We start from the raw sequence: 16,834 nt of genomic DNA on the forward strand, positions 1-16,834 counted from the left end.
AGTGGAAGCCCTCCCCTCTTAAAGCAGGCTGGCTGGGGATTCTGGGAGTGGAAGTCCTCCCCTCTTAAAGCAGGCTGGCTGGGGGATTCTGGGAGTGGAAGTCCTCCCTCTTAAAGCATCTGGCTGGGGGATTCTGGGAGTGGAAGCCCTCCCTCTTAAAGCATCCTGGCTGGGGGATTCTGGGAGTGGAAGCCCTCCCCTCTTAAAGCATCCTGGCTGGGGATTCTGGGAGTGGAAGCCCTCCTCCTCTTAAAGCATCCTGGCTGGGGGGGATTCTGGGCAGTTCTGGAAGCCCTCCTCTTAAAGCATCTGGCTGGGGGATTCTGGGAGTGGAAGTCCTCCCTCTTAAAGCAGGCTGGCTGGGGGATTCTGGGAGTGGAAGTCCTCCCTCTTAAAGCAGGCTGGCTGGGGATTCTGGGAGTGGAAGCCCTCCCTCTTAAAGCATCCTGGCTGGGGGATTCTGGGAGTGGAAGTCCTCCTCTTAAAGCAGGCTGGCTGGGGATTCTGGGAGTGGAAGTCCTCCCTCTTAAAGCAGCTGGCTGGGGGATTCTGGGAGTGGAAGTCCTCCCCTCTTAAAGCATCCTGGCTGGGGATTCTGGGAGTGGAAGTCCCCTCTTAAAGCATCCTGGCTGGGGATTCTGGGAGTGGAAGCCCTCCTCTTAAAGCATCCTGGCTGGGGATTCTGGGAGTGGAAGCCTCCCTCTTAAAGCATCCTGGCTGGGGGATTCTGGGAGTGGAAGCCCTCCCTCTTAAAGCATCCTGGCTGGGGGATTCTGGGAGTGGAAGCCCTCCCCTCTTAAAGCATCCTGGCTGGGGGATTCTGGGAGTGGAAGCCTCCCCCTCTTAAAGCATCCTGGCTGGGGATTCTGGGAGTGGAAGCCCTCCCTCTTAAAGCATCCTGGCTGGGGGATTCTGGGAGTGGAAGCCCTCCTCTTAAAGCATCCTGGCTGGGGATTCTGGGAGTGGAAGCCCTCCCTCTTAAAGCATCCTGGCTGGGGGATTCTGGGAGTGGAAGCCCTCCCTCTTAAAGCATCCTGGCTGGGGGATTCTGGGAGTGGAAGCCCTCCCTCTTAAAGCATCTGGCTGGGGATTCTGGGAGTGGAAGCCCTCCTCTTAAAGCAGGCTGGCTGGGGATTCTGGGAGTGGAAGCCTCCCTCTTAAAGCATCTGGCTGGGGGATTCTGGGAGTGGAAGCCCTCCTCTTAAAGCATCCTGGCTGGGGGATTCTGGGAGTGGAAGCCTCCCTCTTAAAGCATGGCCTGGCTGGGGGATTCTGGGAGTGGAAGTCCTCCCTCTTAAAGCATCCTGGCTGGGGATTCTGGGAGTGGAAGTCCCCCCTCTTAAAGCAGGCTGGCTGGGGATTCTGGGAGTGGAAGTCCTCCCTCTTAAAGCAGGCTGGCTGGGGGATTCTGGGAGTGGAAGCCCTCCCTCTTAAAGCATCCTGGCTGGGGGATTCTGGGAGTGGAAGCCCTCCCTCTTAAAGCATCCTGGCTGGGGATTCTGGGAGTGGAAGCCCTCCTCTTAAAGCACTGGCTGGGGGATTCTGGGAGTGGAAGCCCTCCCTCTTAAAGCATCTGGCTGGGGGATTCTGGGGTGGAAGCCCTCCTCTTAAAGCATCCTGGCTGGGGATTCTGGGAGTGGAAGCCCTCCTCTTAAAGCATCCTGGCTGGGGGATTCTGGGAGTGGAAGTCCTCCCTCTTAAAGCACTGGCTGGGGATTCTGGGAGTGGAAGTCCCCTCTTAAAGCATCCTGGCTGGGGGATTCTGGGAGTGGAAGCCCTCCCTCTTAAAGCATCCTGGCTGGGGGATTCTGGGAGTGGAAGCCCTCCTCTTAAAGCAGGCTGGCTGGGGATTCTGGGAGTGGAAGTCCTCCCCTCTTAAAGCATCTGGCTGGGGGATTCTGGGAGTGGAAGCCCTCCCTCTTAAAGCACTGGCTGGGGATTCTGGGAGTGGAAGCCCCTCTTAAAGCACGGCTGGCTGGGGATTCTGGGAGTGAAGTCCACCCCTCTTAAAGCAGGCTGGCTGGGGGATTCTGGGAGTGGAAGCCCTCCCTCTTAAAGCATCCTGGCTGGGGATTCTGGGAGTGGAAGTCCTCCCCTCTTAAAGCAGGCTGGCTGGGGATTCTGGGAGTGGAAGCCACCCCTCTTAAAGCATCCTGGCTGGGGATTCTGGGAGTGAAGCCTCCCCTCTTAAAGCATCCTGGCTGGGGATTCTGGGAGTGGCTCAAGCATCCTGGCCCCTCTTAAAGCATCCTGGCTGGGGATTCTGGGAGTGGAAGCCCTCCCCTCTTAAAGCATCCTGGCTGGGGATTCTGGGAGTGGAAGCCCTCCCCTCTTAAAGCATCCTGGCTGGGGATTCTGGGAGTGGAAGCCCTCCTCTCTTAAAGCAGGCTGGCTGGGGGATTCTGGGAGTGGAAGCCCTCCCTCTTAAAGCATCCTGGCTGGGGGATTCTGGGAGTGGAAGTCCCTCCCTCTTAAAGCATCTGGCTGGGGATTCTGGGAGTGGAAGCCTCCCCTCTTAAAGCAGGCTGGCTGGGGGATTCTGGGAGTGGAAGCCTCCCCTCTTAAAGCAGGCTGGCTGGGGATTCTGGGAGTGAAGTCCTCCCTCTTAAAGCAGGCTGGCTGGGGATTCTGGGAGTGGAAGTCCTCCCCTCTTAAAGCAGGCTGGCTGGGGGATTCTGGGAGTGGAAGCCCTCCCCTCTTAAAGCAGGCTGGCTGGGGATTCTGGGAGTGGAAGCCCTCCCCTCTTAAAGCAGGCTGGCTGGGGGATTCTGGGAGTGGAAGTCCTCCCTCTTAAAGCAGGCTGGCTGGGGGATTCTGGGAGTGGAAGTCCACCCCTCTTAAAGCAGGCTGGCTGGGGGATTCTGGGAGTGGAAGTCCTCCCTCTTAAAGCAGGCTGGCTGGGGATTCTGGGAGTGGAAGCCCTCCCTCTTAAAGCATCCTGGCTGGGGATTCTGGGAGTGGAAGCCCTCCCTCTTAAAGCATCCTGGCTGGGGATTCTGGGAGTGGAAGCCCTCCCTCTTAAAGCATCCTGGCTGGGGGATTCTGGGAGTGGAAGCCCTCCCCTCTTAAAGCAGGCTGGCTGGGGGATTCTGGGAGTGGAAGTCCACCCCTCTTAAAGCAGGCTGGCTGGGGGATTCTGGGAGTGGAAGCCCTCCCTCTTAAAGCATCCTGGCTGGGGATTCTGGGAGTGGAAGTCCTCCCTCTTAAAGCAGGCTGGCTGGGGATTCTGGGAGTGGAAGTCCTCCCTCTTAAAGCATCCTGGCTGGGGGATTCTGGGAGTGGAAGCCCTCCCCTCTTAAAGCATCCTGGCTGGGGGATTCTGGGAGTGGAAGCCCTCCCTCTTAAAGCATCCTGGCTGGGGATTCTGGGAGTGGAAGTCCTCCCTCTTAAAGCAGGCTGGCTGGGGGATTCTGGGAGTGGAAGTCCTCCCCTCTTAAAGCATCCTGGCTGGGGGATTCTGGGAGTGGAAGTCCCTCCCTCTTAAAGCAGGCTGGCTGGGGGATTCTGGGAGTGGAAGTCCTCCCCTCTTAAAGCAGGCTGGCTGGGGGATTCTGGGAGTGGAAGTCCTCCCTCTTAAAGCATCCTGGCTGGGGATTCTGGGAGTGGAAGTCCTCCCTCTTAAAGCATCTGGCTGGGGATTCTGGGAGTGGAAGTCCTCCTCTTAAAGCAGGCTGGCTGGGGATTCTGGGAGTGGAAGTCCTCCCTCTTAAAGCATCCTGGCTGGGGATTCTGGGAGTGGAAGTCCTCCCCTCTTAAAGCATCCTGGCTGGGGATTCTGGGAGTGGAAGTCCTCCCCTCTTAAAGCAGGCTGGCTGGGGATTCTGGGAGTGGAAGTCCTCCCCTCTTAAAGCATCCTGGCTGGGGATTCTGGGAGTGGAAGCCCTCCCCTCTTAAAGCATCCTGGCTGGGGGATTCTGGGAGTGGAAGCCCTCCTCTTAAAGCATCTGGCTGGGGGATTCTGGGAGTGGAAGTCCTCCCCTCTTAAAGCAGCTGGCTGGGGATTCTGGGAGTGGAAGTCCTCCCCTCTTAAAGCAGGCCTGGCTGGGGGATTCTGGGAGTGGAAGCCCTCCCTCTTAAAGCATCCTGGCTGGGGGATTCTGGGAGTGGAAGCCCCCCTCTTAAAGCATCCTGGCTGGGGGATTCTGGGAGTGGAAGCCCTCCTCTTAAAGCATCCTGGCTGGGGATTCTGGGAGTGGAAGCCCTCCCCTCTTAAAGCAGGCTGGCTGGGGGATTCTGGGAGTGGAAGCCCTCCCTCTTAAAGCATCCTGGCTGGGGGATTCTGGGAGTGGAAGCCCACCCCTCTTAAAGCATCCTGGCTGGGGATTCTGGGAGTGGAAGCCCTCCTTCTTAAAGCATCCTGGCTGGGGGATTCTGGGAGTGGAAGCCCTCCCTCTTAAAGCATCCTGGCTGGGGGATTCTGGGAGTGGAAGCCCTCCCCTCTTAAAGCATCCTGGCTGGGGATTCTGGGAGTGGAAGCCCCCCTCTTAAAGCATCCTGGCTGGGGATTCTGGGAGTGGAAGCCCTCCTCTTAAAGCAGGCTGGCTGGGGATTCTGGGAGTGGAAGTCCTCCCTCTTAAAGCATCCTGGCTGGGGGATTCTGGGAGTGGAAGTCCTCCCTCTTAAAGCATCCTGGCTGGGGATTCTGGGAGTGGAAGTCCTCCCTCTTAAAGCATCTGGCTGGGGATTCTGGGAGTGGAAGCCCTCCCCTCTTAAAGCATCCTGGCTGGGGATTCTGGGAGTGGAAGTCCTCCTCTTAAAGCAGGCTGGCTGGGGGATTCTGGGAGTGGAAGTCCTCCTCTTAAAGCATGCTGGCTGGGGGATTCTGGGGTGGAAGTCCTCCCTCTTAAAGCATCCTGGCTGGGGGATTCTGGGAGTGGAAGCCCCCCTCTTAAAGCATCCTGGCTGGGGGATTCTGGGAGTGGAAGCCCACCTCTTAAAGCATCCTGGCTGGGGATTCTGGGAGTGGAAGCCCTCCTCTTAAAGCATCCTGGCTGGGGATTCTGGGAGTGGAAGTCCTCCCTCTTAAAGCATCCTGGCTGGGGGATTCTGGGAGTGGAAGTCCTCCCTCTTAAAGCATCCTGGCTGGGGATTCTGGGAGTGGAAGTCCACCTCTTAAAGCATCCTGGCTGGGGGATTCTGGGAGTGGAAGTCCTCCCTCTTAAAGCATCCTGGCTGGGGGATTCTGGGAGTGGAAGTCCACCCTCTTAAAGCATCTGGCTGGGGATTCTGGGAGTGGAAGTCCACCCCTTAAAGAGCAGGCTGGCTGAGGGATTCTGGGAGTGGAAGTCCACCCCTCTTAAAGCATGCTGGCTGGGGGATTCTGGGAGTGGAAGTCCAGCCCTCTTAAAGCATCCTGGCTGGGGGATTCTGGGAGTGGAAGTCCACCCCTCTTAAAGCAGGCTGGCTGGGGGATTCTGGGAGTGGAAGTTCACCTATCTTAAAGGTGCCAAAGTTGAAAACTACTGCATTACACAATTCTACTGCTTTAGCAAAGCATGTGGAACAAAAAGGGTGAACCCTTCAAAATGGATTTAATTTGTTCCTTAAAAGACATAACTGAAGAGAATCAAAGCAAAGGCATTTCAAAGTATCAGTAAAAAGAAACAACAAATTCAGCATTAAAACCAAGCAGTTGCCTGTCAAAATACTCCCTCGCCCATTTGCAGGACACAGGAGCCCCCAAATTTCCATGGTTAGCAAGAAAGTGGTTATGAGTTTTGCACCGTTTTACGATCTTTCTTGCCAGTTATTGAATCACTGTACAGGTCACTCTCAACTTAGGACCACAAGGGAGTCCAACATTTCTGTGGTTAACCAAGAGAGTGTTTTTTCCCCATTTTACGACTTTTCCTGCCACGGTTGCTAAAGTGAATCACTACGTTGTTGAGTTACTAACCCGGTTGTTAAGTAATCTGGCTTCCCCGTTGACTTAGTCAGAGGCTCGCAAAAAATACGAGTCGGTCACCCAGAACTTTGATCACAGCACCGAGGGGATGCTGCAATGGTTGTTAAGTGTGAAAAACGGCCGTTAAGTCAGTGCCACTCTAACTCTGAACTGTCATTAAATGAACTGTTGTACAACGAGGACTCCCCGTAGCCGGTCCCCAGCACGGCGGCATCTTCGTTGCAATGTTGTTTTTCCAATGATGTGCGTTTCCTTTCCTCTCGCTTGCTAAGTAGATTGGCCCCAGTGAGAATTCAGAAGCATTTAGCAAGGCTGAAAGGTTTGTTTAACCCGTGATTTGCGCTTAAGGTTTAATTACCGCACACTTTGTCACACAGGGGGAAAACATGAGGAATGTTCCTTAGGGAAGAAGCAAAAATCCAGGATGGGCGAAGCCTCAGGTAGAAAAGCAACCTAGATCTTAGGAGAAATTTCATGATACTTAAAACAATTGAGCAGTGGAACAACGTCCCTCCAGAAGTTGTGAAGGCCGTTCCAACACGGGACGTTTTTAAGAAATTGGGACAATCATTTGTCTGAAATGTTACAGGGTTTTCTGCCTAAGCAGAGGGTTGGACTAGAACCGAGATGGCGAATCTGTGGCACGCAGAGCCATTTGCGCCGGCACACGAGCTGCAGGCAAACTTGCCTCACTGCGCATGCGTGCGCCTCACAGCTGATTTTTTGGGCGGTTTGAGGTCCTTTTTGGCCTCCCAGAGTCTTGAGGGAGGCTTCTGCAGGCTTTGTAGGCTGAAAACTAGCCCCGTTTCATCACTTCTGGTATTTTTGGAAAAACAGGAAGTGGCAAAACCGGGCTAGATTTTGGCTTATAACGCTTGTAGAAGCCTGCAGAAGCCTTCCTCAAGTCTTTGGGAGGCCGAAAAAGGCCTCAAACCAGCCGAAAATCAGCTGTGAGGCACAGTGCAGGTAAGGGGGTGGGTGGTCAGGGGGCGATTGCGCGCACATGCGTAGGGGATGTGGGGGGCGCACATTGCCTTCTGGGTGCTGGCATGCAAGCGCACGCACAATTTTGGGCACAGGAGCCCAAAAAGGTTAGCCACCACTGGACTACAAGATCTCCAAGGTCCCTTCCAACTGTTACTTTAATTCTAATCTTCAGGATTGCGAAACTAGGTTATCTTGCCCTGCTGGTAAGCCTCACTTAATGGGAAATCTTGGCTTGTCTGAATCAGCTTTAACCTGGGGAGATTAGAAAAAAAGAGCAAGGGGAAATTGCAACAGAAATTTTGGATTCAATTGTGGTCATAAGTCAAGGACTACTCATAGCACAAGTACATAGTCATGGAAATTGGCACAGCATACAGGTTTACCATATTATTAAATTTTATTTCCAACCATAATCCCATGACAATATAAAAATAACCTTTTTGCAGCTGAGCTGAACTCTTGGTGACATTATCAATGCATCCAAGGAGTTTTCATACAGAATTGGCTTGCAAAATGTCTTTTTTCTACAATGCTTTTTTTTTTCCAACTTCCTGGTCTAGTTTACAGGGTAGTCCTCGACTTACAACAATTAAGCCCCAAATTGCTAAATGAGACCATTGATTTTGCCTCATTTTACCCCCTTTCTCGCCATGGTTGCTAAGTGAATCACTTGCCTCTGTCAAGTTAATAACACGGTTATTAAGTGAATCTGGCTTCCCCATCAATTTTGCTTTGTCAGGTCACAAAAAGGAGATCATGTAACCCCGGGACATAGCAACGGTCATAAATATGAGTCAATTGCCAAGCATCTGGATTTTGATCACATGGCAATGCGGATGTTGGAATCGTTATGCAAAAAATGGCCTAAGTCACTTTTTTCAGTGTCACTGTAACTTCATACAATGACTAAACAAATGGTTGTAAGTCAATGACTAGCTCCATAGCTCTGGGAGTACAGCCCTTACTTAGACAGGCCACATAACTACTAACCAGGTCCAACCAAGCTTAGCAGCTCTTTCTGAGATCAAACTGGGTTGCTGCGCCCAGTTAAATTATCACATTTTGCAATCAATTAAAAAGGATGGAGGTTGGGCAACATAGAAATGTTTATTAATATAAAAAGCGCTCATCAGATTTAATACTGCAAAAGTAAAGCTGGTGTAATTTTCCGAGGTTTTGTTACAAAAAGATTGTGCTTTATTTTAAAACAAGCCACAATAATTAGGAAAATAGGAAGGGGTTCTGTAATAGGGCAAATTTAAAATTAATTAAAAAGTTTCGGAGTAAAAATGTTTTTTTTTTGGGGGGGGGGGGAGCTGGGGTCCCCCTCTAATTAAACATAACGCAAAGCAACACAGCCAAGCCACTCTGACAATAATATGGTTTTAAAAATTGGGGTACCGTGTGCGAAATTATTTTTTTTCCTAAAGCGTCCGAGGCGGCTTAAAAACTCTCCCTCAGTCCTCCAAGCTCAGGTTTATTCACTGGAAGAAAGCCCCCAGCTTAAGCAGCTCAGTGGCAGACTTGAAATTGAGAACATTTGCAGAGAACATCCTGAGTTCTTTCTGTACATGCTTCAGGGAGGAAGTGCTGGCCTTTTTTTTGTAAGTCACCTCTTTTAAAAGTTTGTCCGCTAAATAGTGAAGCCAAAGAATGTTGCTGTGGGGGAAATAATCGGCCCAATTGTTTGCGTTCTCTTCTCTCATCTGTCTATAAATATCAAACTGGTAATCCCCTCCTCCTTGGAACACCTCTTCGTCGGTGGAAAGGTCACAAAACACTGTTAAACCGTCCCTCTCCAGCCTGGAAAAAGTATAATCAATGATGTTCACCAGAATGCCGTGAGTGGGAAGGACACGGACTTCCCCATTCAAGGTAACAGCCACTTCTTTTAAGCTGGTTTTCCTCACCAGCACATTGCCCCAGTGTAAGTCTCTGTGTTCAAAGCGGAGGGCTTCTTCGGCGACGGCCAGCGAAGCCGTGACCTGGTGCAGGATGCTTTTTGCCGAAGTCACCGAACTCAGATGCCGGTTCCTCATGTTCTCCAGATCTGTGCCTCCAAATTCAAACTCCAGGACCATGAAGAGTTGCTGGTCGCCGAAGAAATCTGGCCTGTTGTTTTCGGACTGCCTCAGCCGGTGGTATTCGTCCCACGCGTTCAAGAGATGCTCGGGATAAGTGCCTTGGACACAGTGAACGGAATATAACCGGATAAAACCCGAGGTTCGGTTAACTGCCTCATCGGCGAGGAGGCTCAGTTCTTTGGAAATGATGATTTCGGGCAAGATTTCACTAAACGTCTTCTGCGGTTCGCCGTTCACTCGCTCGCTCCCTTCGATGGGGATTATTTTTAAAGCCACGGTTCCCCTTTCAGTCTCGGTTTTGAAAACCTCCCCAAATACCCCTTCCCCGATTTTTTCACACTTCGGCATCTTTTCTTGAGATATCCACTCCTCAAAAGGGACAGGCCCCTCCTGCTGGCATTCCCTGTAGACTTTTTCAGCATCCGTCAAAGTCGTCTCCAAGATGGAGAGAGAGGTCATGGACGACAGCAGCACCATGGAGGAAGACGGACAGATGGAATAGCCCAGCTTTTGGGTGAAAGGGGTATTGCAAGCCTTGGGAAGAGGAGACTGGTCCGAATAATAGGTGGCGGTGCTACCGTTCAGGCTTTCGGCCTCGGAGAGGATTTTCTTCTTTTTATGGAGGGAAAAAGAAGCCCGGATTCTACGCCACAAGCTGGAATTTTTGAGGGAGGAGTCCAAAGGTACGAAAGAGACGGAAAGTTGGTCTTCGATCTCGTGCCACTTCAGCCGTTCCTGCAGGAGGAGAGAATCAGCTTGCTGTTTCCAGCCTGTGTTTTGCCCATGTGACACTCGATCCACTTTCCGGCGCCCCCAACGGTTCAAACTGAAGCCGCTAATGCAAGCTTTCCGGCCAGTCCCTCCAGGATTACAACCGAGGGCCACTCGGTGGTTGTTCCTGGAATCGGAGGTCTTAGGCAGGACGTGGGGAGACTGGGCCAGGAAGAGCTTTTTCTTCTTCAAGGAACGGGAAGCCTTTTGCTTTCTGGTGGACCGATTCGCCAACCATTTCAAAACCACCTGATTATCCAGAACCACAACCGGCTGGAACGGGAGGCTGTTTGGAACGATACCGTGGTCGCTCGCTCCTTCCGAAATCCTACAGCCAACCATCTCCTCGGGAGGACTCGTCCTGAGCGAAGCTCAGTTCTCGCTCCTCAGCAAGAAAAACGGCCTCTTTCGGGGGAAAGAGTGCAACTTTGCCATCCTGCATTCTGGCTTGAAGTTGGAAAACGCCGCAAATAGGGCTTCGGGCTGCAGGGCTCGCTTCCATCGACGATGACGGCACCGGAGCGCAATCTCGATCGGACTCCTGGTCCGGCCTCTGCTCTCGCCTGACCGGGGAGGCTGCCATCCCACTTTGAGACTCGCAACACTGCAAAGTGCTTTGGATGGGAGAGCCGGTCGTCTCCCTGAAACACTCCGGATACGCAGGGTCCATCGGGGAACCGCCCTGCAGGGACTTCTGGGGATACGGTCTGGCCTCCTCCTCCGGGCTGAAGAGCTGCAGAGAGTCTCCCATTTCCTGCCCCTCTTCGTCCATCTTCAGCATGCTCAGCTCCAGGAGGACCCCATGGTGGGACTCCCGGCGGCCTTCTGAAACACTTCCCACGTGCGGTGGCGACCCAGAGGGTGGGAGACGGGGCTGTGGGGGTCTTTCTCCTCTTCTTCCTCCTGGGGGGTCCACCTCCTTGTGGCCCCCAATGGGGTCAGGAGGGGCCTCTCGGGAGTGCTGCACAGCAGAGGAGCCCCCCGCAGACGAGCGGGGCCCTTCTCGGGCCGTCGACAGGTGACGTTCCTGCGGAGGGGGGTGGCGGGCACGAAAGAGCGGCTGCTGTTGCTGATCTGGCTCCCTTGCGGGGGAGGCTTGTTCTCCTTGGGGGGCCCCCGGTTCTTCCTCTTCTTGCCTCCTTTCTTGGCGGGGGGCGGGCGGGCCTTGCGGGCTTGGGCGGGCGGGCGGAAATCCGGGTCGCGGTCGTAGTCGTCGAAGGAGGCGGCCGAAGAGTAGGAGGTCCCCCCGGAGGAGCTGGTGCTGAAGAGGCCCTTGGGGTCGGCGGGGGGCGAGATCCAGGGAGCCGCCCGCGGCAGGAGCCTCAGCCCGGCCTTGCCTCCCGCTCGTCCTCCGCGGCTCGCTCGCCCCCTCAGCCCCGTGTAGGTCCTCAGCAGCCGCGGCCGCAGTTGCTCCATGCGAGCGGAGCCTCCCAGCCTTGCGCGGAGACACCGAAGGGGGGGACCGGGGCGGAGGAGGACCCGGCTCCCCCCACCCCAGCGAACGACCTCCCCGGCCCTCAGCGAGGCCGAGCGGGGCCTCCGAAGGCCGCGCCCGCCGCCATTTCAAATTCCAAACTCTCGCGAGGCATGCGCCGGCTCTCGCGAGAAGTCGGGCGGGCGCCGCGTTGCGCCCGCGCGGCCTCCACGTCTCGCGGGAGGCTCGAGGCCGCGCGGCGCGTAATGGCCCCCTCTCGACGTCTCGCGAGATCTGCGGCTTGGAGGCCCTGAAGAGAATGAAACTGACATAGAGGAAAGGGTGTTTTTCTCGGTGCGAGACGTCTGGTTTGGATTTGACAGCATAGATGTCAGTGAGGTTCTCCATTTGAGGGGTCGAAAGGAGGGGAAGTTTGCTTCAAGGCCGGCAGCGTTCAAACGTACTGCAGTATTTTTTTTTCACTTGTTTGCTCTGGTTTTTGTTTTTTTAACCTCCCGCCCCTGGCGGAGGAAGAACAGCGGGGACAACCAGAGCAAATGATGTGAGGAACTGAGTTGCTCAGAGAGGAAAGGAGAAAGCAGGAAAGGGGGAAAAGGTCCTCCATTTGAGTGGTCCAAGGAAGAACTGGCAGCAGGACGTGGGAGCTCAAAGGGTTTTATACTTGCAGGAAGTTGGACGTTTATTCTATAGTTTTTCAACCCTGGCAACTTTAAAATAGGTGGACTTCAACTCCCAGAATTCCCTGAACAGCCATCTTAATTTTCCCAAGGCTGAAAAACAGATTTTTTTTCCTAGAAGAATGAAAATATTTTGGGAAATATTTAAAAAAAGCAGACATTTCCGTAAAAGATAAATGAAGAAACGTGTTTTTTAAGAGTCAGAAAGCAGCCCCCAAGTCTTTCTTAATAGCCCACAGCAGATGCCAGCACTGAAGAGCTAAAGAGCTTATTGAAAAAGGAAGACAAGTATCCAGATAGCTCTACTCATAAGCAAAGCAAATACTGCAGGCAGAAAGCCATTCAAGAAAAGGATACTTCAAAACTGCTTGCAGCGAAGTTTGACCGTTAACAAAGACAGAATAGTAGGATTAGAAGCAGCCCCCTTACCCAAGATCCAACACAGGACGAAAGCCATTAGCCATAATAGGAATAGCCCAACTCCCTTTCAGAACACAAGCCCCTTCATTGCACCACTCCGGAGCAGTCCAAACTTCACTTGGGAGCTCAGATAAACAATAAGCCAGAGGTTGACCAAATAAGCTCAGAGAAACACCTGAGGATTTGCATTTTCTCTTTTGCCTATAGAGCCAGCTATGACCCCTACATGACCCCACATAGGAATCTGACAACAGCCAATAGAACATCAAAGGACATGTTCTTGCACAGAAAGAGGGAGCTCATGAACAATGCCCAAAGTTGGTATAAACGCCCCCCGCCCCCCCAGTCTAAACTCCATTTGGTCAGCTGTCCAGAATCACATGTGGTTCTGCTTCGTCAATAAACCATCTTTCCGATCAGCCTCCAATGTTTCCATCGTCTTTCTCCCAGATGGATATTTCTTCCCACACTGGTAATCCTCGATTTACAACCCCAACTGAGCCCAAAATTTCTGTTGCTAAGCAATACTGTTTGTTGCTCAGTGAGTTTTGCCCCGTTTTCACGACCTTTTCTTTTGCCATTGTTGTAAGTGAACCGCTGCAGTTGTTCAGCTAGCAACACAACGGTAAAGCGAATCGTTTCGGTTGTTAAGTGAGTGACGCGGTTGTTAAGAGAATTCTGGCTTCCCCATTGATTTTCCTTGCCAGAAGGTCACAAAAGGAGACCCCGGGGATTCTGCGACCATTTTGTGAAGAAGCGAAACGTCTTCAAGGAACAAAGAAAGTCTGGTTGCCTTTTTAAAAAAGCACCTTTGCGATATGTCATAAAATATGTTTTAGACATTGTCAAATTTCAGTTGAGATTAACAGCACTGCAAGGAAACTTGTAGGTCATCTAGTCCAACCTCCGGCCCAAGCAGGAGACCCTACACCGTTTCTGACAGAGGGCAGTCCAGTCTCTTCTTGAAAGCCTCCAGCGATGAAGCTTCCACAACTTCCGAAGGCAACTTCTGTTCCATGAGTGGATTGTTCTCCCTGTCAGAAAATTCCTCCTTATTTCCAGGTTGAACCTCTCCTTGTTCAGTTTCCATCCATTATTCCTTGTCTGGCCTTCGGGTGCTTTGGAAAATAGCTTGACCCCCTTCCTCATCTCTGTGGCAGCCCCTCAAATATTGGAAGATGCTATCCTGTCTCCCCTGGTCCTTCTCTTCCCCAGACTAGCCAGGCCCAGTTCCAGCAAAGGTTCATCCTATGTTTTAGCCTCCAGTCCCCTAATCATCTTAATTGCTCTCTATGGGTAAATATATACTTTCCTTTGAGTGCAAGTCACAGAGTTTCATTTTTAATGTGGGCCAAAGTGCCCACAGTAAAAAAAAATGACAATAAAGGTTATCTTACTTTAAACCCTTATCTCACTTGGTTGGAAACATTTTGCACAATGGTGCACAATTTCATCCAGCTAAAGGTAGCATGAATATATTAATGAGTGAGTGAGCTGGAAGGTACTTTGGAGGTCTTCTAGTCCAACCTCTGCTTAGACAGGAAACCTTATACCATTACAAGTGGCTGTCCAGTCTCTTCTTCAAAACCTCCAGTGATAAAGCACCTACAACTTCTGGTGGCAAGTAGTTCCACTGAATAATTGTCCTCAGGGTTAGGATTGCTTCTCTCTTTGATTAGTTTCCAACCATTGTTTCTTGTCCTGCTCACTGGTGGAGAATAATTTGATAGACATGATAGTTTTAGCACTATAGAGAGCCAGTTTCACCTATTGATTAAGGAACTAGGTTAGAAACCAGGAGATGAGCTCAAGTTCCCCCTTAGCCATGAAAACCATCTGGGTGACTTTGGGCCAATTACCAGGAGATGGTGAGTTCTAGTCCTGCCTTAGCCTTGAAAGCCGGCTCTTCTTTCAACCTTTATCCTTTCCTTCCTTCCTTTCTCTCTTCCCACTCCTTCCCCTCTCCTTCTTCCCCCCCCTCTCCTTCCTTTCCTCCTCCTCCTTTTCTTTCTTTCTTTCTTTCTTTCTTTCTTTCTTTCTTTCTTTCTTTCTTTCTTTCTTTCTTTCTTTCTTTCTTTCTCTTTCTTCTTTCTTCCCCTCCCTCTCCCTCCCCCGCCTCCCTTCCTATCATCCTCTCCCTTCTTTCTTTCCCTCCTACCTTCCACCTTCCTTCCCGCTCTCTCTCCCTACTCCCTTTTTCTTTCCTTCCTTCCTCCCTCACCCTTCTTCCAACCTCCATCCAGGTGCTTTGGAGAATAGCTTGGCCCCTCAAATACTGGAAGCCGTCTATCCTGTCTCCCCTGGTCCTTCTCTTCCCTAGACTAGCCAAGCCCAGTTCCTGCAATCATCCATCATATGTTTTAGCCTCCAGTCCCCTCATCATCCTGGTTGCTCTTCTCTGCACTCTTTCTACAGTCTCAACATCTTGTTTATAGTGTGGTGACCCAAACTGGATGGAGTACTCTAGTGTGGTCTTACGAAGGCTTTATAGAGTGGTATAGGCAGAGAAGAGCAACAAAGATGATTAGAGGACTGGAGACTAAAACATACAAAGAATAGTTGCAGGAACTGGACCTGGCTAGTCTAGGGAAGAGAAGGACCAGGGGAGACAGGAGAGCAGCCTTCCAATATTTGAGGGGCTGCCACAGAGAGGAGGAAGGGGTCAAGCTGTTTTCTAAGGCGCCTGTAGGCCAGACAAAGAATAATGGATGGGAACTGAAAAAAGGAGAGGCTCAACCTGGAAATAAGGAGAAACTTTCTGAGAGGGAGAACCATCAACCGATGGAACAGAAGTTGCCTTCAGAAGTTGTGGGAGCTTCATCCCTGGAAGCTTTCAAGGAGAGACTAGATTGCCCTTGGTCAGAAATGGTGTAGGGTCTCCCGCTTGGGCAGGGGGGTTGGATTGGATGACCTACACGGTCCCTTCCAACTCTGTTATTCTATATTAGTACCTCACTTGATCTTGACCCAATCCCCCTGTTCATGCAATGCTACACACCTTTGGCTCATGTCTAAGTTAACTTACGACCCCATTTGTCATTTATAAAAATGAAATTCTTCTTTTCTTAAAAGAAAATGCTTAACAGATGGAAAAATTCTAAACCGTTCTGATATTAAATAAACAACTGGCAGCTAAAAAGGTCTAACCGCAAGTAGAGGAAGTATCAAGATAAAAGTTTGCTTCGCTTATGCTAGCAAAAAGTAGGTTATGGTTAAACTGTAAAAGGGAGGGAAGTAAGTACCATAGACGGTAGATGTTTTTGATAGGATGCCAAAAAGGCGACAGGGTTGAGCAAACTTGTGTAAGGGGATAAAAATGGGATAAACTTATAGACTGGGTGAAACCAGGTTCAATAGCAGGAAATGGGAGGGGGATCTTGGAGTCTTAGTGGACAACCAGCTAAATAGGAGCCAATGTTGTGCAGCAGCAGCCAAAAAGCCAATGCAATCCTAAGTTGCATTAACAGAGGGATACAATCGAGATCAAGGGAGGTGCTAATACCACTCTATGAAGTCTTAGTAAGGCCACACCTAGCGTACTGTATCCAGTTTGGGTCACCACACTATAAAAAGATGTTGAGGCTCTAGAAATAAAGTACAGAGAAGAGCAACCAGGATGATGAGGGGACTGGAGGCTAAAACATACAATGAACGGTTGCAGGAACTGGGCCTGGCTAGTCTAGGGAAGAGAAGGACCAGGGGAGACAGGAGAGCATCTTCCAATATTTGAGGGGCTGCCACAGAGAGGAGGAGGAGGTCAAGCTATTATCCAAAGACCCTGAAGGCCAGACAAGGAATAATGGATGGAAATTGAACAAGGAGAGATTCAGTCTGGAAATAAGGAGAAATTTTTCAATAGTGAGAAACCATCAACCAGTGGAACAAACATTGCCTTCAGAAGTTGTGGGAGCTTCATCACTGGAAGCTTTCAAGGAGAGACTGGACTGCCCTCGGTCAGAAATGGTGTAGGGTCTCCTGCTTGGGCAGGGGGTTGGACTAAATGACCTACACGGTCCCTTCCAGCTCTGTTAATCTGTAAGCTTAAAAGAAAGCTCCTGAAGGCCAGCCAACATTCGCCGTCTCTTGAGATGCGGAAAAAAACTGGTTGAATGAACTCTAAACAGCACTTGCACAAACTGACCTGTGGGCTATTTTTAATTGCTCAACCTTCGGTCTCCGGCCTCCCCAGGTGGGTCTTCATGGTCAAGAAAGGGTACCAGGAAGTGGACACTTCCATCTAGAGTTCTTCCTTCCTTCCTTCCTTCCTTCCTTCCTTCCTTCCTTCCTTCCTTCCTTCCTTCCTTCCTTCCTTCCTTCCCTTTCTTTTCCTTCCCTTCCCTTCCTTCTCACTTTCCTCATCTTTCCTTCCTTCCTCCTTCCCTTCCTTTCCCTCTCCCTCTCTCCCTCCCTCTCCCTCTCTCCGTCCTTCTTCCTCCCTTTGTCTCTCCCTCCCTCCCTCCCTCCCTCTCCTTCTCCCTTCCCCTTCTCTATCTCTCTCTCTCTCTCTTTCTCTCTCTTCTTCCCTGCTGTAATTTGCTGCTTGTTTGGCCTCCAC

At 51.4% G+C, this 16,834-nt stretch overlaps 1 protein-coding gene across 1 annotated transcript; it reads right to left on the reverse strand.

Moving 5' to 3' along the window:
- Positions 1–7,982: 7,982 nt before the first annotated feature.
- Positions 7,983–11,281, reverse strand: HASPIN (histone H3 associated protein kinase). Its single transcript, XM_087924424.1, is given in 3 exon segments — positions 7,983–10,072; positions 10,110–10,587; positions 10,590–11,281. Coding segments are annotated over 3 exon segments (2,751 nt in total). The 5' UTR covers positions 11,164–11,281; the 3' UTR covers positions 7,983–8,373.
- Between the last annotated feature and the right edge of the window lie 5,553 nt (positions 11,282–16,834).

This window comes from Pseudonaja textilis, chromosome 1, assembly GCF_049901715.1.
Source record: "Pseudonaja textilis isolate UNSWEBS1 chromosome 1, rPseTex1.2, whole genome shotgun sequence".
In the NCBI taxonomy this organism is placed as follows: Eukaryota; Metazoa; Chordata; class Lepidosauria; order Squamata; family Elapidae; genus Pseudonaja; species Pseudonaja textilis.